This window comes from Ammospiza nelsoni, chromosome 1 (genome assembly GCF_027579445.1).
Source record: "Ammospiza nelsoni isolate bAmmNel1 chromosome 1, bAmmNel1.pri, whole genome shotgun sequence".
NCBI lineage: Eukaryota > Metazoa > Chordata > Aves > Passeriformes > Passerellidae > Ammospiza > Ammospiza nelsoni.
In genome coordinates, this window is record NC_080633.1 from 55,353,551 (window position 1) to 55,377,380 (window position 23,830).

General features: G+C 39.9%; 1 protein-coding gene across 1 annotated transcript in view; it reads left to right on the plus strand.

Moving 5' to 3' along the window:
• Positions 1-3,982: 3,982 nt before the first annotated feature.
• The window catches only part of GOLGA4 (golgin A4), a 72,841-nt gene continuing 52,993 nt past the window's right edge, over positions 3,983-23,830 (plus strand). Inside the window, 5 exon segments of the mRNA XM_059470631.1 lie at positions 3,983-4,069; positions 4,071-4,188; positions 4,191-4,411; positions 10,133-10,228; positions 22,870-22,968. Coding sequence (XP_059326614.1) covers positions 3,983-4,069; positions 4,071-4,188; positions 4,191-4,411; positions 10,133-10,228; positions 22,870-22,968 — 621 coding nt within the window.

Below are 23,830 nucleotides of genomic sequence, written 5' to 3' on the forward strand. Positions count from 1 at the left end.
TGTTTTGTAACACTTGTATTGAAGCAAAGATCAAAATACTTCTGAACTGAAAATTATTACCTGTGTAACTGTGCATGATATACTCCCTGACTACTTTAACATCAACAGTAGTATTTTGATTTTTATGAGTAGGAGTAGAAACTGCAAATATTACTAAATGCAACATTCTGTAAACTGTGTGCAAAGAACAGTAGTTTGTACATAAGCTCTGGAGAGAAACTCCTGTTACATGATCAGTGCTCCTTTATTCTTAGCTTTTTTTACTCTATTACCAGTTCTTGTTAATTTATTTTTAAAAGAATTCCCTCAATGTCAAATATTATCCAGGTGGAATAATAGGAATGTTTAACAGTGTTTTAACAGCATGATGATGAAGTAAAGAAAAATTCAAATATGAAAAACTTCCTTCCCAAAAAAAATTGAACCAACATTTAAAAGTTGGTTTTTATGTTACACTTTTCTATATCTTTTAATATTTGTGTTGGATAACTGGATTGAAAGAACTAGCTGCTAGCATATTCATATGTCTGTCCTAAAATATTTCAATTTGAATGTGCAGGAAAATGTATTGAGAGCCATATTCATAATTTATGCCCATGCTTTTTTGTCACTTCCAGAAAGCTACAATCTTAGACAGCATTTAAAAAATTAGATTAGATTGGCTAAAGACTTTATGCATCAGTAGGCTGAAGGCTAAAGACTTCAGCCATCAGTAGGGACTAAGATATTTGAGATACTTCCAGTAATAGAACAATACTTCCAGCGATAGAATTGCTTGTTATCTGAACTTGAAGAAGAATGAAATGGGATTACTTGAGTTTAAAGTTAAGAAAATTGCTCAGCAAAGAGCAATCTGAATATTTGTGAGCAATCTGAAATAACTTGCAACATAAAACCGTCCAGCTCCTGACTCTCTATATCTCCCTTGCAGCAGCTGTAGTTCTCAGGGGAAACTCAGCACAGTAAGTCAGCAGAAATTACTTGCTCTTTTGCCAGGTCAGTTTTCTGCAGACTGAACTTGCAGAAATGACTAAGGAGATGGTCTCACAAGCACTGAAGTTAAAAAAAAAGCAAGGAATGAGATGGCAGGCATGTGTGGGCTGGTGTTGCTGACAATTAGAAAAATCTAGACTGGCAAAAGAAGAGTCTTTTACTCAATACCCTTTCCCAAAGAAATACCTTAATGACTGCTATAGACTGAATTTAAACAGACCTTTATTCTTAATTATCTGTCATAACCAGTGACTTTTGCAAGTATACAGTTATCTTTTGCAGATGGTACCATGATGCCACATTTATCTTTTTTAATCTGTTAACTGGTGTACTTAAGGACTATAAAAAAGGAGGGGCATATATTCACTTTTAACTACTTCTTTTAATTTTTCAAATAGGATCAGATCAACCCTTTAGAAATAAGTTATCATTCAGTTAAGTATGGAATTTTGGCATTCTGTGTGTAAGAATGTAATTAGAGACATTTTCCCCAGGATTTCTGTGGGGTTTAGAGTAAACACTTTGTTTGTTTCAATATGTTTCAATCAAACCTGCTCAGATGCTAAAACATTTGAATCCCATTTAGAAGGCTTATGATAGAGTTTTGCAGAGTTATCACACATATCTTCAGAATTTGGATACTGCTGCTTAATGTGGGATTCCACGTTGTATTATTGGAGCACTGCTAGGCACATAGCTATGTATCACAAAAGATCCCAATTCAGGAGCACAAAAATTCACATTAATGTTTTTTAAATGACACCCATCTATATATGATTAAATGACATATACAAATATTATTTAATCTCTTTCTACAACCCAGGTTAGGCATCTCCTGTGAAGAACAGGAGGTGATTAAGTACCTTGAAACTGACACATCAAAAGACCTTGTTGTTGTAAAAAAAGTCCCCTAGAAAATATCCAATTATCACGTGATTATCAGATTACTGTTTTTGCAACCCATTATCAGAGTTTCAACTAATAAATCCCCTTACCATTTTCTGTAGTAATTAAGAATTTAGTGTAGGAAAAATTTACCTATTTTGTCATAGTTTCTTGTCTCAGATTTGTTCTATTCCACACAGCCTTTAGTCCTACAAAAACATCAGTACATGAGAAACACTCACAACATACCCTTTCAAGCTTTAAATTTTCTAAGGAAATAATACAGAGCTCTCTTTTGTGTAGTATACATTTTAGGAATGAATTAAAAAAGCTGTGCTTTTCTATTTGATACCTACAGGAGCTAGTGTCCTTTCAATTATGCATCTGTCCATCAAATTCACATACTACATCTAGTGACTTAGGTTTAAATCAGAAGAGTAATCTGAACAGAAAAAGAGAATATGAGCTAGCATTTGTAATAGAGAACATAGGTATGAGAGGGTAATGGATTTATTAGGTTATTGAAGGTTGTTAAAATGTTTCCCAAAGCATTCATCAGGCAATGTTCCCCTCACTTGATAATCTCTGCATTTTACCATCATGCTGCTGCATGTCATATTTAGAGGACACAGAAGCTACCCTACTGAAGCAGAAAATGTTTAATTTTTATGGATGCAATAAACTTAATTGCCCATTTTATCTTATTTCCTTATGGACTGCTATTCAGATGGTTTTGTCCTTTTAATTCTGGGGACTTTTTCCTATAATTCTGTCTCAACCTACAGGAAAGATACCCTACAAATCTTCAAGATACTTACCTGGCTATTACAGCTTGTAGGTTCAGATTAGCTTTTTTGAAGGTGTTTGAAGTCAACAGCTGTTCTCACGAAAAATCAGTAGAGTGTGCAAGTCACTGTTGTCATTTGAACTATGCATACAGTCTTAATAGGAACACACAGTATGCATATAGTCCTAACAGGAACACACAAACAAATGGGTTTATCTACAACTAAACAGATTGTAAAAAAAAAAAATTGTTTTAAAAAAAGGGTTTTTTTTCTGCTATTTAAAACATAAAACCATATTTTTATGTTTGTTTAATATAGCAAAAAAAAAAAAAAAAAAAAACCAAGAAAACCAGCAATTTATTTTTGCTGTATATTTAGCTTGATTTTTTTTTTAGTCAGCGTCAAACAAATGGGAAAATAATTTCCTATCCATTTCCCCCCTCCTCAAATTACTTAGAGATTTCAGGAGTGTATTTCAGTGAAAACACCTCTGGGCATTTGTGATTATTGCACACAGCCTCTCTAGTAGGAAGCTTTATAGAAGAACACGTGGTTCATTGTTTCTTGCAAACAGCACCATGCATTTTTTAGCCTTCATACACTGTCACTGTCAACACAGTAAGTTTCAAAATAGTCCCGTTGTTGGAGAATGAATGCTGGCTACTGCTGACAGCCCTCTGCGTCGACATTCGCAGCCCTGAACACACATTCACAAACCTCATCCAACAAGGGATCTAAAGCCAGAGGTTTTAACCTTGAGCCGCCAAGAACATTTCTGCCACAGTTTCGTGGAGACAGTAGTAGCAAATAGTAGCGGTAGTAGCAAACACCGTCTTTCCACCTTCAATGGTACTTTAGTTGTAACAGTGTATCTCAGGTTTACGAACAGGCTACTCAAAAGAAAAACGCGGCGACTTTCTTATTAGCAGATAGGTTTCCAGGCAGCTTCAAAAAGCAACTGTTGGGCATTTTTTAGTCGGAAGCTTTCACAAGTCTTAGAACCGAGCACCTTTTTGTTACCTTGCTCTTTTGTTACCGGCTCTTCGGCTTGTGAAAGCTTGTCCTCGACACTGTCGCTGACCGACTCAGGAGGACTTTTAGGCGAGGACTCACAGCCCCTCAGAGGCAGCATTCTGGCAAGTCAAGCGTCTCCGTGGCGCGGTTGAAGGTACGGAATCAAACGGCTACGGCGGCGGAAAGGCGCAGCGAGGCGGCAGCTTTTACTGCTCTGTTTTTCGTCCTTCCGGGCAGAAGTAATCACTCCTCCGCCTGCAACATTCCCGGGACGGCACCGCCTCCCTCGGCCTCCGGGAGAGATGGAGCAAGTGAGGCCAGGCAACGCCGCTTTGCCCCGCCGCAGTCCTGGCGCCCAGGCTGCACCTCCGCCCGGGCTGTGGGAGGAATAGCGCCGCGCGTAGCCTTTGGAAGTTTGTGCCTCGCCGCACACCGTGCCGGCCGACGCGCTGGGCTCCACGTTGGCTGCGCAGGCGCAGTGGTCGCGGCTGCCCGTGCCCCGCGGAGGGGTCCGAGGGCGGAGCGGCGGCGGCTCCGCGGGCCGGGGCGGGGGGAGATCGGTTCCGCCGCCCCCTGGGCGCCCCTTGCCGCCGGACCAGCCGGCCCGGGAGCCGTGCCCTCATCCCCTTCTCCCTCCCGCCACCATGTTCAAGAAACTGAAGCAGAAGATTGGCGAGGAGCAGATGCAGCCGCGCGGAGCGGGTGGACGTGCGAGCTCCCTCCCACCGCAGGTACGGCGAGGAGGGGCCGCTGGGAGACGTGTCCGTTGTGGGCGCTGGTGACGGCCTTTCACCTGTCGGGGCAGGGCCGCGCTTCGCCCGGCCAGGCCTTGGTGTCCTGCGGGTCGGGCGGCCGGGCCTGCGCGGCGCGACCCTCCCGCGGCTGCGGCTGCGGCGGGGCCGGTCCGATCCAGGGCTCCGGGCTCGGCCGGCTGGCGGGAATCGCTGTCAGCGCCGGGCGGCTTCGCTAGAACTTCGTCATCTAAGTGCTTGCCCATCCTCCTCCTGCTAGAAACTGTGCTTCGTTTTGTCCGCTCTACGATAGCTGTCCTGTGGGAGAATGTAAAAACCATCTCTTGCCTGAACGTACAACAGAACGAAACAGAAATGGGTTTCTTCCTTAGCATTTAAAGTAATGATACTTTTAAGTGTATTGAATAACAATCCAGCATTGAGTTCCCTAGTTATCCTTTTCTCTCATCTTAATGCTTGTTCTTTCAGTTCTGTACGTCCCTTCTGTTAACATCTTGTAGAGGGCTGGTTTGCTTACCTCGACCTTATTCTTGCATTTTTTGCATTTTTTAAACTGTAGATTAATTGAGAATATAGTATAAATCTGAGAACAAGGCACTTACTTATTTGGTCTAGTAATAATTTCATTGGCCGTTTTCCTCTTGCGTGTACTTTCTTTCACTAAGTTATTATAAATGTATTCTAGTAAAGGATATTTTTAAGTGATAATAATGCCCACCAGATAGGACGTGTCCAGAGTATGTAAGTGAAAGTGGTGATGAAAAAAAAGTTGTGATGATTTCATGCACGTGTCAAAGCAGAATAATTTTGGGTAGAAAGACTTCAGCAAGTTAACATCCTAATGGCAAAGTCTGCTGATAATGGCTGTCTGTGTCTCATTCTAGGTTAAGTGTCCGTGTATCTTGGAATCTAAAAGTATAAATACTAATATAAACTCTGAATTCTGTGAATCTTAAGCTAGAGACAGGTAATTTAATTACTTTGACAAATAGGTGACTAGTTGCTTGGGCTAGATCTGAATGTAATTTGAACCACTGGGAGATTTGGCACTGCATAGTCACAGTATTAGACCATGGTTTCAAAACTGCTGACAGTTATGTTCTATTATTTGAATCACTCATTTGTGAAATAGAGGTAAGATTTTTGGAAATGGATCTATTGTGAAGTCTTGTGTAGCTTGTTGAATCCTACTTTAAGGCCTTCCATAGTATTCATTCTGTGCCTTCTCTAGTTAGTGAAGTATGATTGTGTTAGTTAAGTTTAGAGTGCTGTCTTTATTGCCGTATGTGGTGAGCTTTCAGTGCAGTGTAAAAGAGATTGATCTGCAGAGTTTACTGTTTTCAGTGTGCAGCAGCTAAATTATGACACCTTTCACACAGCATTGTAATCCACTTAGTTCAGGAGATTGTAATCTGCTTTGTTCGGGATGCTCCATGCTTGTGTTCAAGAGTTGATACTCTCTGAGAATCATTCTACTGAATAAATATGGGCTTACATGCATATATGCACCCAACACCCTAATGTACTTTAGTCTTTATCTGGCTCTTGAAAAATTAGTTTTGACAAATACTCTGAAACCTGATATGAGAGTTTATAGCAAATTATACCTAGTTTATAGACCTAGTCTGCTGTACTGTGGACAGAGCTGATTATGTAACTCAAGGGTTGATATAAATGGAAAGGCAAAAGCAAGAAATTACAACAAGACATTACAACAATTTTATTTCATGTGAAATAGTTGTCTTGCAATGTTTCTTACTCCTCAGTTGCTCTCAAGCAACAATAGGGGGAAATAGTTAAATTTGATCTTAAGAGTAAACTAAGTTTTTCTTCTCACTTCTTGTATCACATTTGAAAACAGTCTGAAGGAAGAAGTGAGGTTTTGAGGCTTATAAAATATACTGTGGTCTTGCAAAAAGTGTGGGATATGCTTTTTTCATTTGCTTTTATTCAGATCAGTAATTCCAATCCTCAAAATGCATTCCTTCCTGGCAAAACATTTTCAGACCAAATTTTTCTAACTCTTACTATTTCTTAGTTTATGAAACTCATGTTTGCATTAATTTTTGCTCTTTTTTTCCTACACCCTGTTGTAGAGAGGCTTCACTCACTATGCTTAATACCCTCTATGCTCTACTTATATCCTTTACTTTGAGACCTAGAACTTCACATTTGTACTTTGGTTTGTAGTGTCCAAGACTAAATTTACTAATTTAAGACTGGTGTAAACCTGGAGGTAAAATTTCTCAAGTATAACTTGAGAAATATAACCTTTTCTGAGGAGGTGTTTGTAGGCCTTCCTCTTTCATATGAATGGTTACTAACTGATGTCATCTGTCAAATTGAGCATAGCTGTCCCTCACAGTCTGAGGAACACATCTCTTTCTGATGGCTGACAGGGTGGAAAAAAGCGCTGTTGCAATTACCGATGTCTTAAACTGCTACATGTCCAAGACTGTCACCTGACAAATAGGGATGAAGAAAAAATGGAGACAGGCAGTACTTTCTTTGCCTCAGTTTTTAATAGTGCTGACAGACCTTGGTCTGCCTGGTCCTGAGTCAGAGGACCATGGCTACAGGAACATTAACTTTTCATTTGTGAACATGGAAATTTTAACAGACGAGTTGTGTCAGTTGAACGAATGTTTGTAAGTTCATGGGGCCTATGGGATTCAACCCAGGGTACTAAAGGAGCTAGGAGATGTTAGGGGTAGGACACCTCTCAGCCATCCTGGCAATCTGGGGAGGTCCCTGCTGACTGAGCTAGCCAGTGTTATTCCAGGAAGGGCGTGAGGGAATATGCCGGAAACTACAGAGATAACCTCAGAACCTGGAAAAATTATTAAGAAAATCATACTGTATGCTGTTGAAAGACATGTAAAGAGCAGTGCAATTATCAGACCGTCAACGTGGGTTCACAAAGGGAGAATCCTGTTTAAAAAACCTTCTGCAGTAAGTTCACCTGCCTGGTAGACAAAGGGAAGGTGGTGGATGTAGTTTTTCTGGGTTCTATAAAGGCTTTTGGTACTGTTCTTCCCACTATTTCTTCCAGACAAGTTTTCCAACAGTGGGATGAGCAGGTATGCAGTGCACTGGCTGAAGCATTGGTTGAAGAGCAGGGCTCAAATTATTGCAGCAAACAGGACATGTGGCTGGTGACCAGTTACCAGTGGTGTTCCTCAGGGCTCAGGTCTAGAGGCAGCTCTGTTCAGTCTCTCCATCAGTGATCTGGAGGCTGCAGGGAATGTGCAGATAGTTAGGTGATGATGCCAAACTGGCAAGTGCTGCTGACTCTCCCATGGGATAAGAGGCTTTGCCTTGCAGAGGGACCTGGATTGATTGGAGTATTGAGCAGTCACCAGTGACATGAAGCTGAGCAAGACCAAGCAAATGCTGGATTCTGCACCTGGACGGAATAATTGCAGGCACAAGTCTGAAGTGGGAGAGGAATAGCTGGAGAGCAGCCCTGCAGAAGGGGGTTTGGGGGTGCTGGTTGGCAGGAAGATCAATGGGATCAGCAGTGTGTGTGCCCTGGCAGCCAAGGGAGCAAACCTCATCCTGGGGTGCATCAAACACAGCATCAGCAGCCAGCCAAGAGAGGTGATTATCCCACTGAATTCAGCGCTGGTGCAGCCTCACCTCGAGCACTGGGTGCAGTGCTGGGCCCCACTATTTAAAAAGGATGTGAAGGTCCTTGAGCATGTGCTGAGAAGGGCACCAAAGCAGGGGAAGGGGCTGGCAGGAATGTGCTCTGGGGAGCACTGAGGGCACTGGGCTTGTCTGGTTTGGAGAGGAGGAGGAGGCTGAGGGGTGACCTCACTGCTCCCTACAGCTTCCTGAGGAGGAGAAGTAGAGAGGGAGGTACTGAGATCTTCTCCCTGGTACACAGTGCCAGAACATGCAGGAATAACTCAAACTGTGTCTATCATGGGAGATTTGGACTTACATAAGGAAACACTTTTTACCCAGAGGGTGGCCAAAGCATGGAATAGGCTTCCTGGAGAGGTGGTTGATGCCTTCCTCACCCCTGCCTGTCAGTGCTGAAGGGGCATGGACAGTGCCCTTAAAGCCAAGCTTTAACTTTTAGTTAACCCTGAGCTGGTCAGGAAATTGAACCCTTCCAATTTAACTGTACTGTCCTGTTTCAGCTCTTTTTGGTTTTGCGTAAGATCAATGAATATTTGTGCTGCAAACCTTAGTGCCACTGAAATGACTGTAAATTGACAAGAAGTCTGAATGCAGCAGTGAGAACTGTAGAACCATAGAGATGTGTTCATACTGCTTCTAAGCAGTGACAAAGTGTCCTTGAATGTTTCTGGCCCTCACCAAACAGAAGGAAATTGATTTTCAAATAATCTTTAAAACCCTGGCATTAGATTGAGGGTAGGAATAAAAGAAGAGTAGGCTGTCAGCATTAATAGGTTAGGTTTTGTACAAATCCTATGAATACTTTGGTATGATTGTTTTCAGCAGAACATAAAGCTTTCATGATGAATAGCTATTTGGTACTAGGTAAACTGTTTGACTTTTGAATAGTATTTTCAAGCTGAGACATTGGCCTACCTCTTCAGACCTGTAACTGTGACTGATTTTGATATAAATAAGAACAAATAATTTTGATATAAAAAAGAACAAATACAGCTACCACTCCTGGTTCCAGACCTGTTCAGCTGATAGCAATTTCAAGAAGAGGTAGGGTCAAAACATGCATGTGCTTGCCTTATATCCTGGTGAAGTACCCCTGGGCCCTTCCTGCAGGTGGAACTTCTGGTCATCTGACCACTCCGGGCCTGGATTTGGGCTCCAGGGGCAGAGCATGGCACATTTCCTCAAGTGTGCCAGGTATTGGCAGCCACTGCAGGACTGGGATACAGGTCCAGAGGGATGGGGTCTGTGCAGGAAGGCATCACCTCATCAAAAGCAAGGCCTGACCTTCCTCTTCCTCCTGCCACATGCCTGAAATATTTCCTTCCAGCATTTCACAATACCCAATGAGAAATCTTGCTAAATACCTTCTTTTGTATAGATCTGCTTGTTGATACTTTACTACTCATTACATTTATACTGAAATTTTATATTTGAAGTTTGAATGATGAGGCTGGCAAGGTAGTTTCTTTGAGCTGGTGTGACATTTTAGAACCTCAGTTTGAATGAAGTTGTAAAATTCCTGTGAATAGATGTTTAGTTTTGATAGGATCAACAAGTACATATAGACAACAAAATATATAGCAATTTCTTGCCCCTTTTTCATTGTTTAGATTCAGTGTTATAAATACCACAAATTTAAAGTTCATAAATTTTCTTAGTGTCATTTTCTGTTGTTAATTTTCTAAGTTCTCGATCAGATTCTGTTCCACTTCTAAATACTTGAATCCCTGTCAAATCACTGAACCTAAACCTCAAGCAACTGTAATATGTTTCTAAAATATTGGGAGGCTTGTTTTTCAAATATGGTCTAAGAGGACCATAGTCAGAAATAATGAAAATAACCCATTTTGTTGTTTGTTTTTGTGGCTGATTCAGGACACATTTTCCTCTACGGAAGGTAGAACTTGTCACAGACAGTTTTTTCTTTAAAAAGATCTAGACTAGGTTTCACTGAGATGATATAGTTAGTGATTCTTGAAGTAAATTATGATACAGAAAAATTAGTTCCGGAGTTAATAGTATTACTTGTTGATATACATGATCTCTCTATAGGTCCCTTCCAGATCCCCTCCATCAACTGGCAACAGAATCAGGACATCTTCATTTACAGATCAGAATCATGAAGGCACTTTAACACCAGACAAAGAGGTCAGTTGAGAACTGTTTTTCTCTACTTTTCACCTTAAAAAATCTAACTTTATGTCCTTCATTACTTTTTTTTTTTTTATTTCTCAGTCTCACTATTTTCTGTGTATTTATAGCTACAAATAGTATATTTTTAGGTTAAATACTGAAGTGTTTAATAGTAATAAAACAGATCTTTAAGCTGTAGTGATTAACCCCCAGATTAGGAAACGCTTTAAGTCTTCAGGTCTTAAAAATCTTACTCCTGAACTGAACTCAGTGAGGAAGTGGGACAGAGGATAAATTCAGAGAGACTCACTTCATTTTGTCCCACTTTTGGTTGAAAAGCTAGGTGAATCCAGGTCATTTGAGGTGGATGATCCAAAGGATTTATACAGAGCATTTGTGATTGTTTCTAACCATGCCAGTAATAAGTATCAAACTCAAAGTTATTTCCCCCACCCCACTTCCTTTCTCCCCTCCCCCAAACTTAAAACCAGCCCAGCCCCCCTCACCTTCCTCCCACTCCCCCCGCCCCCCCAAAAAACTGAACAACGAACTAAACTGAGTCTAAATTATCAGTCATAAAATATCATTAAAATCATTATCAAGATGATGGGTAACCTTGACTTGCATAATAAAGCAAACAAAGAAGATAATCTGCACTTACCTTGTTTCATATTAAGTACTATGGCTCTTTTGAAGCAACTTGATTAAAAAAAAAAGGCAACAATATAAATAAACATAACATTTCCCTGACTTAGTGAGCATGGACATAGTCTGGTAGCATAAAACAGGATGCTTCTGTGATTCTGTGAACTTTTTCAGAGGAAATGTTTTGTCCTTGTCAGAGAATTCAGTTGCTTTGTTTTGCCACAAAAAATAATGCATTTTATTGCAGTGGAACAATCCACTTTAATTTTTAACACCATTTTTTCTTTAGGAGATAATCAGCTATACCTGAAATTTGCAATGGATTTCATTATGAATGCTGTCAGTGATTCCAGCTTGGCAGTTTGCTTCCTACAATAGTAGAAATGGAAGGGAAAGTACTTCATGATTTTGTTTTGTATTTTGGTATTTTCTGATAAATGCTTTTTTTTTTTTCTACTGTGATATGTATATATGTGTGTGTGTGTGTGTGCATGTATATGTATCTGTAATCAATTCCCTCTCTCCTTGGAGAAAGATTTTCTGTTAACTGGTGCTCCAGAATGTTAGCAAGCAGCATCACCTGGGATAAATTACTAAGTTTTTCAGTAAGGAGAGTTTTCTGTTCTTAATACAGGGTATAGAATTAACATATTGCCACATGAGAACTACTACTGTGGCCTAGAAGGAGTGAGTTGGTACTGAGAGTTGATTCCCCTGTTAGTTTTTTTTTTTGTTGTTGTTTTTTTGTTTGTTTGTTTTTGTTTTGTTTTGTTTTGTTTTTTTTAATTGTATAACCTGCAAAAGAACTGATTTGGCCAAGGTTTTCTTCATGGTTTCTATTGAGAACTACACTTACTTCATTACATAAGTGTTGTCCCCAGCAAACTCCATTTTCAGAGTGCTGTTCCAGATAAACAAGAGAAGCAAAGGATTCTCCATAGCCCATGCCAAGTTACATTGGAAGAACATTAATCTCTAAATAGACTGGTTAGACTGGAATGACAAGAGAGGCAGAAGAAGAAATAAGATTAAGAGTAGAAAAACTAATAGTAGAAGTACTAAAGTACCCTCAGATTTGCAGTTATCCTTGGTCTTAGGGGAGCTGCCATAACAGTTTTACTTGTGAAACACATCCTTTAATTAGAAATTCAAGAAGTAGTGAATTCCTAGGGGGATGAGAACCTTTTTTTTTTTTTTTTTGTTGGTTTTACATCAAGCAGAATATTTTACAAAAATTAAGTTTAAATGATTAAAAGAAGAAACCTAATTTATCCAAAAATTTCTCATAAATGTTGGCAGTATGATTAAAAGTAAATAATCTTTGAAATCTGTTGGATTAAATTTTCATAAAATTCAGTTCAGCAGCAGTATACAATGCGTAAATAAGATGCAGATATTGCATATTGTCAGTGAAAATACATGCCCTGATTAGATGAATGCATTAAGTCTTTTGGAGGGTATTTTATTGCCGTGTTCTCATTTGCCCAGGCAGTTGTTTTATGTGCAGGTGTCAATGGCAATGGCATTACAGTGAGCTCTTGGGCTACATTTAATACACTGAAAACATTTGGTTGAGAAGTATTGTATGCTAAAACGTTTTTGCAGTACATGAATAATTACTGTCCCTTTTACTACTGAAAGCTAAGCAAAATTAGTGTTTCATAATTTTTTTATATGTTTTGTGTCCTCTGTGAGGTATGTTTTAGTAAGTCTTTAAATAGATCAGGATTTTGTATTTTTACTTCCATAGTATTAAAATTGCAAGTATCACACATGAAATCTTTGGTTTATTCTCAGAATATTTTTATAATAAAAGTAATTTCAGAATTAGTTACAGTTGTAAATGACATCATTAGTCTGATCAAATAATTATAATAAAACATACGTGCCAACATTTTTGCTTTATACTCTACAATGAGAAGATTTTAAAAATACTTTAATATTTCAAGATTCCAAGATGCTATCAGTTTAAAATAAACCTACATCTTGTATGCTTCATTTATGTAATACCAGGTAAGTTTCTTTTTCATGCCAACTTTCCTCTTCAGCTTGTATTTTATTTGATATATGAATCTCCAGTAGCAGTGTTATGGAAAACCTCAAAATTTTTAATGTATAGGAAAAGGCAGAGGTCTGAATAGTTCTGTATTCTCTTACTGCAAGTAGCTTGTAAAACATGATCACATTGTGAGGTAAAACTACTTCCGCAGAACTTCATTGACATTTTGCATACCCAGTGCTTTTTGATTTGATATGCTGCTATTTGAAACAGCCCTAGACTATTAAAATATGCTTATTTAGTGAGTTCCTTCTTTTCTATGGAAAAATAGTGTTCAGTTTTCAAACTGTTACCACATTGGCTTTTGAACAGAGTTTGAGGTGAAATACATAAATTGTATTCATTTCAGCTCCTGTAAGTTAAAAATGTTCTTTTTGTTCTACAACATTATACTTGTTTACAAGTATACAAGGCCCAACTGCAGAAGATAACAAAGCTAGTGCTAGTTTGCTATCAGCTGAGAGAAAGCAGCTGATGGACTGCTGTGGGTGACCTACCAGTCATGCATCCAAATGTCACTGATATCCTTATGAGTGTTATGGAAGTGACAGCAGAGCACAATATATGTAGCACTTAGACCTAAAGATACTTAGCCCAGGTACTTTTTGGTCTCACTTTAATGGTATATAATGGCTGTTTTATTAAATTAGTTGAAATGCTTCTTTGACATTGGCTATTAGTAAAGCATGACAAGTAAAGCTGAAATAATATACCTTCAGTACCTTTGTTATTCCTGTGTCTTTTCTGTATTCATATACTTTATTTGAAGTACTTCTAAATAGGTGTTGCCATGCAAAGATGGTAGTGGTTCAGATATATCTGTTTTTTTTTTCCTGTCTGATATTTAGGACTAATTTTTGGAGGCTGCATAAGCTAGTTTGAATCTAAACTACTTGTATTTTACAACTCCTGATACATACAGGATGCTTACATGCTTAGGTGGCTCATCAAAATGAAAAGCGAACCAGAAAAGACCTGTTTGATTTCTGTACTACAGCTTTCTTAAAGTGCAGTTCAGCTCTCCTAGATCCTGGGACTTTATCGCAGAGAGAAACTCTTGAAATTTTAGCTCCTCACTTTTTCCTATTCCCTTAGGACAAATAACCAAATTTATTTCTATATTTTACTCTGGGGAATAAGTTCTTTTTAAGTAAGAGTTGAAAGAAAACCTTTAGCTGATAGTTGACATCTTCTAGCTTCTTAAGTAGATGAGGAAATGGTGGCTTTTCACTTAGACTAGTTTTGTAGTCTCATCCTCTTTCTTCTGTCTTGCTGTGCTGGTATATAACATAACAAAACTGCTCATGTACAGTTAATAGAAGCTTTTAAGTATTAACATACTACAAATACCCATATGCTGTGATGCAATTTGCTAACAAAATTTGCTTCATAACAGGCTAATACAAAATTTAGAACTACTGATTCTCTTTTTCTGAAGGGGAATAATCATTACCTTTGGCAATCAAACATACTGCATGCATGTAACATGTATAATATTCACCTACTGCCATCTCCACAACAATGAGACTTGGGCCAAACTCTGATCCCTGTTGAATTTTGGGGTTTCTTTCACAGCATATTAAGGAAGCTGTTTGATCTAGAAATTGCATGTTCTATGGCCTTTGCACCCCACTCACCAGAATCCTTGTGAAAGAAGATTTGAGCATGGTAATTCTTCAGAGGAACGAGGAATAATAATCCTAATAAGAACACAGTCATTTCTAGAGTTCAGGAAGTCCTTGAAGATCAAGTAAGGCTGCTTCAGTTAGGCCAAACTTGAGGGGTACAAAAATTGTTCAGAATGTTGAAAATTCAAGGGTTATTTAAACAATAACTGTATGTGTCCTTTGATAGGATACTGAAGGTATCTGGTGTTTGGCTTCATCAACCAATTTGCAGCTTCATCAGCTGCAAATTTTACCTCATTTGCAGCCTTCTATCCAAGATAGAAACATTTGTTACTCAATAGGATTTTACTTGCAGAAAAACAGAATAAGCCTTAAATATTGTGACAGAAGATCAGTAGTGTCACAGTTTGCTAAGGAAGCATTCCTTTTTGACTGCCCATGAGCCACTCTGGCAGTCACACTCACACCACCCTAGGCTTTTGCTGCTGGGACTGAAGCCCCTTCACCACAAGCAGCTCCAATGAGCTGATGGGTGCCCCACCTGACTCCCCACACACTCATGCTAAGACAAGCTTCATGACGCTCACACGTCAGACAAGTTTCCCTTGCTGCCTTGATCCAGGGTTTCCCATAGCAGAGTCCTAGACTCTGCTTCCTTTAAGAATTTTTATCATGGTGCAGCAATATAATGGCAGATGGAGTTGGGTGTCTCCTTCAGGGACCCTGAACAAAGGAATGCCTGGCTTTCATTCTGTGTGCCTGTTTTAATGGTGATATTTGATCTGGGGTCTTCTCACTGTTCATTGGGTTCTACAGAGTCACTGGGTAGCTGGACACAGTCCAGCTGGCATGGCAAGGCTGTGCCTTTTTGTTGGGCAAAGGGCTCATCACTGGGGGTTTCAGCCATTTCTCCCCACCCAGGGCACAATCTGTAGTTTGCAGTGCCATTGTATACTGAGCTAACTACTATTTGTAGTTCTCAACAGCCTTCAGTTTATAAATTTGGTGCCTGAGATTAAGGTCAGTATGGGCTAGGGAGATTATTTACCCTGGAGTATCACAGAACTGGTAGGATTGGAAGGAATCTGTGGAGATTGTAGCATTGGAGTCTCTGGGTGGGCAAGGATAGGTTGGATTCAATCTGCACAGGGACCCTCAGCCAGTGTCGTTCAGCTCTAAATGCAAATGTATCGTTGGCCAGAGAGCTGGATGGGGCTAAGACCTCAACAAATCACATGTGTAACTGGAGCGCCTATAAAAGGAGCTGCGGGAATTAACTCAAGGCTGTTCATCACAAGAACTTCAGAGTGTGTGTCATCCCTGTCTCTGACCCACTCCTCCCCCCACCTCCAAACGTTACAGGACGTCATGTAGCCAAAGCCTGTTCCAAAGCAGGGTCACCTAGAGCAGGTTACACAGGAAATGAATGTGTCCAGGTAGGTTTTGAATGTCTTCAGAGAGGGGCATTCTATGACCTCCTTGGGAAGCCTGTTTAGTGTTCTGCTTCCCTAAGTGTAAAGAAGTTCTTCTTCATGTTGAGGTGGAACTTTCTGTGGTTTAGTTTATGGCCATTACTCCTTGTCCTTTTGCTGGGCACCACTGAAAAGAGTCTGGCACCATCCTCTTGACAACCTTTGAGATACTTGTATGTATTGATTAGATCTCTTCTCTGTCTTCTCTTGTTAGACTAAACAGGCCCAGCTCCTGCAGTCTTTCCATGTGAGAAAGATGTTCCAGACCCCTAATTACCTTTGTGGCCCTCTGCTGGACCCTCTCCAGTAGCTCCTTATCTTTCTTGTACTAAAGAGTCCAGAACTCCACACAGCACTCCAGATGTTGTCTCATTAGAGCTGAGTAGAGGGGAGAATCACCTTCCTCAACTTATTGGGCACAGTCTTCCTGATTTACCCCAGGGTACCACCGGCTCTCCTAGCTGCAAGGGCACTGCTGACTCATGGTAAACTTGCAGCTGCTCCAAGACTCCAAGGTCCTCTCCTCCCCCCAGAGTATATTTGAAACAAAGTGTTGGAAGATCTTAGTAGGATTCCTATAGCAAGCTAGTGTGATATGATGGTATTCTTAGGATTAGAAAAGGTTAAAGAATGATCTACATCTTTGCATCTTCTGTTTATGGTATGCTTCATCTCAGTTGATTCTAGCTTATCTAGTTTTATTGGTTGCTCTACCAGCCTACTGCTGATATGCTGCTAGTGATACATTAGACAATATAGCACCAAATGTATTTAATGTTTCTGAAGCTAGTAAGATAATTCAGAGTGGGTTTTAGGACAAATCCTGGAGCACAAGGATCCTGTGTGGTAATACTATTTAATGTTGGCTGACTAGCAGGTTGCTTCTTGCCTGTTTGCAGGCAGAGGTGAATAATTTTTTGTGACTTTTAATAACCCTTTCCCTGACATCCCCACCCCAGAGTTAACAAGACTGTTAGTTCTTAAAGTTGTACTGAATAGTTGGTTGAAAAAAAAGAAAACTGCAGATAAAAACACATGTATATATTGGAATGCATTAAGTAGTGTAATTACAGGACTCACTAGAGGCTTCTGCCCATAATTTAACTAAATATGTACCAGGTTATGAGCTGAGAGTGTTGTGGTGTGACATTGGCCAGACGCCAGGCACTTAGAAAAGCTGTTCACTCACTCACTCTTGTTACAGTTGGGCAGAGGAGAGGGAAAGAAAATTAATGGAGGGTTCATGAGTTGAGATAAGAATTGGGGGAAAACACTCAAAGGGCAAAATAGGTTCAAATTTAAAGGTGTAAGGTAAATTTGTTATTAACAGAGTCAGAGAAGGATAATGAGAACTAAAATAAGCCTTCTAAATATCTTTCTTCCCAGCCCAGCCCCTCCCTCTTTCCCCCTGACAGTGCAGGGAGACAGGGAGTGGGGATTTTGGTTAGCTCATCACCCGAGATCTTTTTCTATTTGCTCAGGGAGGGAAGTCTTTTCTGTGCTATGCCGTGGGGTCCCTCCCATGGGAGGTGGCTCTCTGTGAACTCTTCCAGCCTGGCTCCAGTCTTACAAGCAGCAGTCCTGCCAAAACTGCTGCAACAGGAGTCCCTCCCGTGGGCAAACAATCTTTCTGAAATTGCTGTGGTGTGGGTCGCTCATTTGCAGGGTGCAGTCCTTTGAGGATTGGCTGTTCTAGTTTGGAAGTTCTACATGGTGAAAGCTTGTGGCCATTTCTCACAGAAGCCGTTTCTGTGGCCCTCCCTCACTACCAAAGAACCAGGCCATGCCATGTCAGGGCCTCTAGCTTGTCAGAGTGACCCCGAGAAATGTTAGAAAGTCTCTTTTCCCAGCCTGGCGCTTGAAGAAGGAGTCAGAGCTCTTCATTTCTCAGTCTCAAGGTTGTTTATTGTATCTTATCTATAAAATTCTCTCTCCTGTCCTGCCGAGGTCAGCTCAGCAAGGCAGTCAGAGGCATTCTGCCTGCCCCCCCCCCCCCCCCAGGCGGTGTTATGTCTTTATACTAAAAACTATGTATACAATGTTTATACATACATACTAATACTATGTATACAATTACTTTCCAGTACCTATCACCTATGTTAGACAGTGAGCTTCTACTCTAAACCAATCTAAATGTGCCAACATCACAGCAGAAGATGGAGGCCAAGAAGAAGGAGAAAGGCAGGACACACCCAGATCCCTCCATCTTGCCCCCCTGAATCCCATTCTAAAACCCCCAAAATCTACTTTTTCACCCTGTGATAAATTCACAATCATTCTACTTAATTTGTCATGGCTTGCAGATCTTCATCTAAGGTCGGTAACTTGCTCCATGGGTCATAATCAAAACCACAGGCATTTTGGGGCTCTGTGCCCCCTGGCAGGGGTCTTGGCTGCTCAGGACAGCCAGAGAGATGTCCTGGGTTCTGACAATGCCAAATCAACACACAGAGTAACAAAAATACTGTAAGCAAGTCCTTAAATATTTTCATAGTTGGTCACCTAACATTGGAGAGTGGAGGATGAACTCACTAATGGGCAAATGCAGCCAGATCCATATGTATTAAAGATATACCACTTTTGGACCATGACTGTATATTCTGTCTTCGGTAGCTATTTGAAGTGTGAAACACTTGGCTACTGAAGATGAAATATTTTGAAATTTCATCTTGATAGAGGGCTCACTGTTCTGCCTCACTATTGTTGTGCCTTCTTTACTTGTAAGCTTGGCTCACAGAATCACAGAATTAAGGTTAGAAAGGACCTTTGAGATCATCAAGTCCAACCTATGACCTAACAACTTATCAACTAGACATGGCTCTAAGTGCCCCATCCAGTCTCTTCTTAAGCACCTCCAGGGATGGTGACTTCACCACCTCCTTGGGCAGCCAATTCCAATGCCCAGTCACTCTTTCTGTGAAGAACTTCTTCCTAATATCCTCCTAAGCATCCTAAACCTAAACATTTTCTGATGCAGCTTAAGACTCTCAGTTGTTTCCTGGGAGGAGAGACCGACCCCCACTTGGCTACAACTTCCTTTGAGGCAGTTGTAGAGAGTGAAAAGATCTCCCCTGACTCTCCTTTTCTCCAGGCTAAACAATTCCTCAGCCGTTCCTCATGGGACCTGTGTTCCAGACCCTTCTCCAGCCTTGTTGCCCTTCTCTGGACATGCTCCAGCATCTCAACATCCTTCCTAAGTTGAGGGGGCCAGACCTGAGCACAATATTCAAGGTGTGGCCTCACCAGTGCTGAGTACAGGGGAAGAATCGCTTCCCTGGTCCTGCTGGCCACACTGTTACTGGTACAGGGCAGGATGCCACTGGCCTTCTTGGCCATGTGGGCACACCACTGGATCGCATTCAGTCTGCCATCTGTCAGTACTCCGTGGTCCCTTTCTGCCTGGCCTCTGTCCAGTCTCTCTGTTTTCAGCCTGTAGTGCTGCAGGGGGTTGTTGTGGCCAAAGTGCAGGACCTGACACTTGTCTTGTTAAACTTCATATAGTTGGATTTTTCCCATCAATCCAGCCTGTCCAGGTTGCTCTGCAGAGCTCTCCTACCCTCCAGCAGATTGAGATTCACACCCAACTTGGTGTCATCTGCAAATCTGCTAATGGTAGACTCGATCCCTTCCTCCAGATCATCAGCAAAGATATTAAGCTGGTCTGGGCCCAGCACAAATCCCTGGGGGATGTCACCAATGATGGGCCACTAATTGGATGCAACACCACCATCACTCTCTGGGCCTGCTTATCCAGCCAGTTCTTAACCCAGCAAAGAGTGCACCTCTTCAAACCATGGGCTGCCAGCTTTTCCTGGATTTTCCCATGGGAGGCAGTGTCAAAGGCTTTGCTCAATCCAGGTAGACAACATCGACAGCCTTCCCTGCATCCACAAGGTGGGTCACCTGGTCATAAAAGGAGGTCAGGTTGGTTAGGTAGGGCCTGCCCATCCTAAATCCAAGCTGCCTGGTTCTGATCCCTTGGCCACTTTGTAGGTGCTGTGTGATGCTCTTCTTCCACCTCACTCATTACTCTAGTATGGATCCCATCTGGTCCCACAGGCTTGTGAGCATTTTAAGTGGCTCAGCAGGTCACTAACTGCTTCTTTCTGGATTGCAAAGGGGCTATTTATTCTCTGTCTGTCTGATAGTTCAGGAGGCCAGTTGATCTGAGGACAACCTGTCTATTTAAAAACTGAGGAAAAGAGGCCTCCTTCTCTTCTGTGCTTACCTTTACTCCAGCAAAAAAAGGGCAAAGCTGAGATGATTAAGAAATGTACTTGCATCATGATTAGCATCAGTGATACTGAGCAGAATTTTTAATTGCATTCTACTGTTTGTGTAAGCTTTTAGTTATGATGGAGGCACTGGAGTTGTATGTCTGCAAATTCAAGCAGTACTGCATCAATTTCCTTTTTCTCGAATTCATAACTGCTATATGGATTGACATGTTTTAGGCATTGAATAGTTTGGATCTTACTGTGTTAAAACAGGGTTGCATATCCCTATCAGTCGTCCAGGTAGTTTAAATGAATTTTTAAAATGAACTTTTGCCATTGCTTACAGTTCTGTCATCTTACCTGTATGTTTTGGGTTTTATAATTAATATTGTTTGAAAGAATGAGTTTGTGAATTTATGCCTGAGCCTTCTGAACCTGGCTATACTAACATGGTCATCGACTTCCAGGGATTACTGAAAATCTAACAATTCATAGATGCTGAACAAGCTGACAGACCATCTTTTTTGGAGGGGATGAACTTGTTAGAGATCAAATAGGAATCCTTTTTAATGCAAACTTCGGTGTACGAAATAATGCAATTAGGATTAAGCAAAGTAATGCTATGGTGAAATGTCGCAACTTAATATTTTGAGCACTAGCAGGCTATTATTGTGAAGAGATAATTTAAATTATTCCTGAAGTTCTTGATGGTCATGTTGTTAAAACTGATTTAATTAAGCTGAAGATAATATATGTTACATGTTAATAATGTTCATAATCTTTTGGTTAGTAATATTTGCCTAATCCATTTATCAGTGCTTTGCAAACTGTCTTTCATTTTCTTAACTGGTCCTCTCCAACCATGCAAAGTAATTTTTATCTTTAAAAATTCAATAATTTTATTTGTGAATTTGCATGCTTCTAATTCATGAGGCCATCAGACTTGCTTGTAGTATTGCTGCTGTATGTTTGTACACTTTTGTATACATAGTATATGCCTTTTCTTTTATTGGCATATGCCCTTTCAAGAGGAGCAAGAATCTATGCAGCCATCAACAGTTGATGAAGATTTTCTGGAACCATTATCACTTGTCAGTTTTGTAAATTTCCTTATTTTTCTCTTGTCTGAAAGCTCAGAGGAGGAAAAAAATGTAGGTGGGTTTTACACACCTCTATACATATATATATACATACCTATATGCATACATACACATATACAAATATATGTACATACACACATACACACACATTTATATATATAAATGAATGCATGAGGAGCTTTTGCACAGCTTACTCTTAAGAATTATACTTCTGACAGGCTGGAAGAGGAGGACAGCTAACTCAGTGTGTTGTTGCTACCACAGTGAATGCATAGGGCAAGTGTGTTCAGGCTCCAGGGGAATGAAGATTGAGAGCCTGAGGAATGTGACCATTTTTTTATTAGCAGCTCATCTTTGCAGTAACTTAAAAGTGAGAAACTCCAGCTTTGTTGGCAAATAGTTATTGGCAAATCTGAGGCTATTTATTGTATATGGCTCTCACAGAATATTTACCATTTCTTACGTTTTGTGAACATAAATTCAAAGTCATGGAGGGTTTGGCGAACACAAATTCAAAGTCATGTAGCCTTTCAGGTCTTACCTGTGAAAATATTTCTCTCTCTCAATTTGAATTTATGTAATTAATCTGCTACAGCACTGGAATAAATGTAATTGTCACCAAAAAAAAGTAATTTAAACTCCTAACTTATATTAGTATTTGATTCCTAAAAGTACTGTTTGGTAACTTGATAGAGGGATTTGTCTCATTATTTCAGAACATTTTTGTTTTATTTAGTTTGGTTTAGTCAGCAATCAGTACAATTCTGAAATCTCAAGCTGTAAGGAAATTGAACCTTGAACCTAGGTATGTGAGTATAATCATAAGAGGAATAGTCTTGTCTCTCAGTTACAGCATCCTAAATGCATTACATTACATTAAATGTATATATCCAATTTGAATTCAAATTCCAGTCTCTTGGCTTCGTGTTTTCACCTCTAGGAATTTATATCTCTTCTTGGATACTGACTTGATAAAATGGTTATATTCAACTTATGGTATTTTTATGAAATAGTCTGCTAGTAGTTTAAAAAAATTGTAAGGAATTTTTAAAAATAGAAATAGCATTCTAGTGTATAAAAGCATCAGATGATAAATAGTCAAAAGCAAGCATTTTAGATTATATATTACTGAAATACTGATAGAATTTTTAGAATAGTGAGTTGTTAATGAATGAATAACTGAGAGCAAATAGGGCTCAGCGATATATGAAGACAACTCATCCACAGAAGTTAAAAAAAATTACAATAGCAATGCCTGAAACATAATTTTTTATCTTGGACTAAACTAGGATCTTTTAAATAGTATGCTTCTTTTGTTCTAAAGGAGTTTTGATCAAAACTGTATTTTGGCTGTTCTGAAATGATCTAGTGTGTATTTTCTAGTTACATCCTCCCTTTATTGATATCTGTTGTCTCATAAACTGCTGTATTGCTTTGTTATGTATTTAATAGCATGGAAAAATGGAGTAAAATTTTGCGATGTTCTTTATTGCTTGATTTATTTTCATTTTCCTCCTTTTTGCATTGAATAACAGCTGTTAGCCGGGATGATAGCAGAACCTGCTTTTCTCTCTGAGTATACTATCTTTGCTTTGGATCCCACCAAACAACCTAAGCCACAGAGTGATGGTGTGGTGAGTCCTCCCCACCCCTCTTAGTGATGCCTTTAGCAGGTGGAGGAGAGTAATGTACTAGAAGGCAAACTTACTTGCTTATGGCTTGTTCTCACAAAGACCTCAGTCTTAACTATGTTGTTGCTAACCCTGCACTAAATTTCACAGAGGTAGTAGGTGATAGCTCCTGGCTGGTATGCTTGTATGATATGAATTTATTGTAACATTAAAAAATTAACATATTTTTTCTTATACAGGCAACAATACACAAATTTAAATAACTGTTGCACAAGTTTGTATGTGTGTTGCATAGAAATTTCCTCTTCATATTTATGTATGTCTGTATGTATTTCAAGATAAATGGATAGAATTAACATTGCGATTGGTTATGTGTAATATTTGCTGCTTACGGTGAAATACAGCATGTCATTTGCTTCTAATGGTAGCAGGAAATAATTATTTCACATAGACACATAAATTAATCTACATCTAGTTGATAACCTGACAGTTATTATTGTGAGGATAAATAGTCTTTTTTTTAATAGTTAGATTTTATTTTAAATATATGTTTCTTTGCCTGGAAATGTTGTCTTCACTATATATAAGTAGAGAAGCTCAGTGAGAGGTGGCAAGCAGCGAAGAAAAGGAAGCAGGCATAGGGAGGAAGTCAGACTTCTGGTTTCTGATATAGGCACATAGAAGCTGCATTCTTATTGGCACAGGACAGGAATGGCGTTTTTCACAAGCTTTAGAGGCATGGCATTCCCAAGTCCATCAGTGATTTAAAGCACAGTAATTTTTAGCATCCCAGTTCATTGTTCTACATCATAATTACTTTGTAAGTACTCTTTTCCTGCTCATGGTTTAAATTGACCAGTCACTG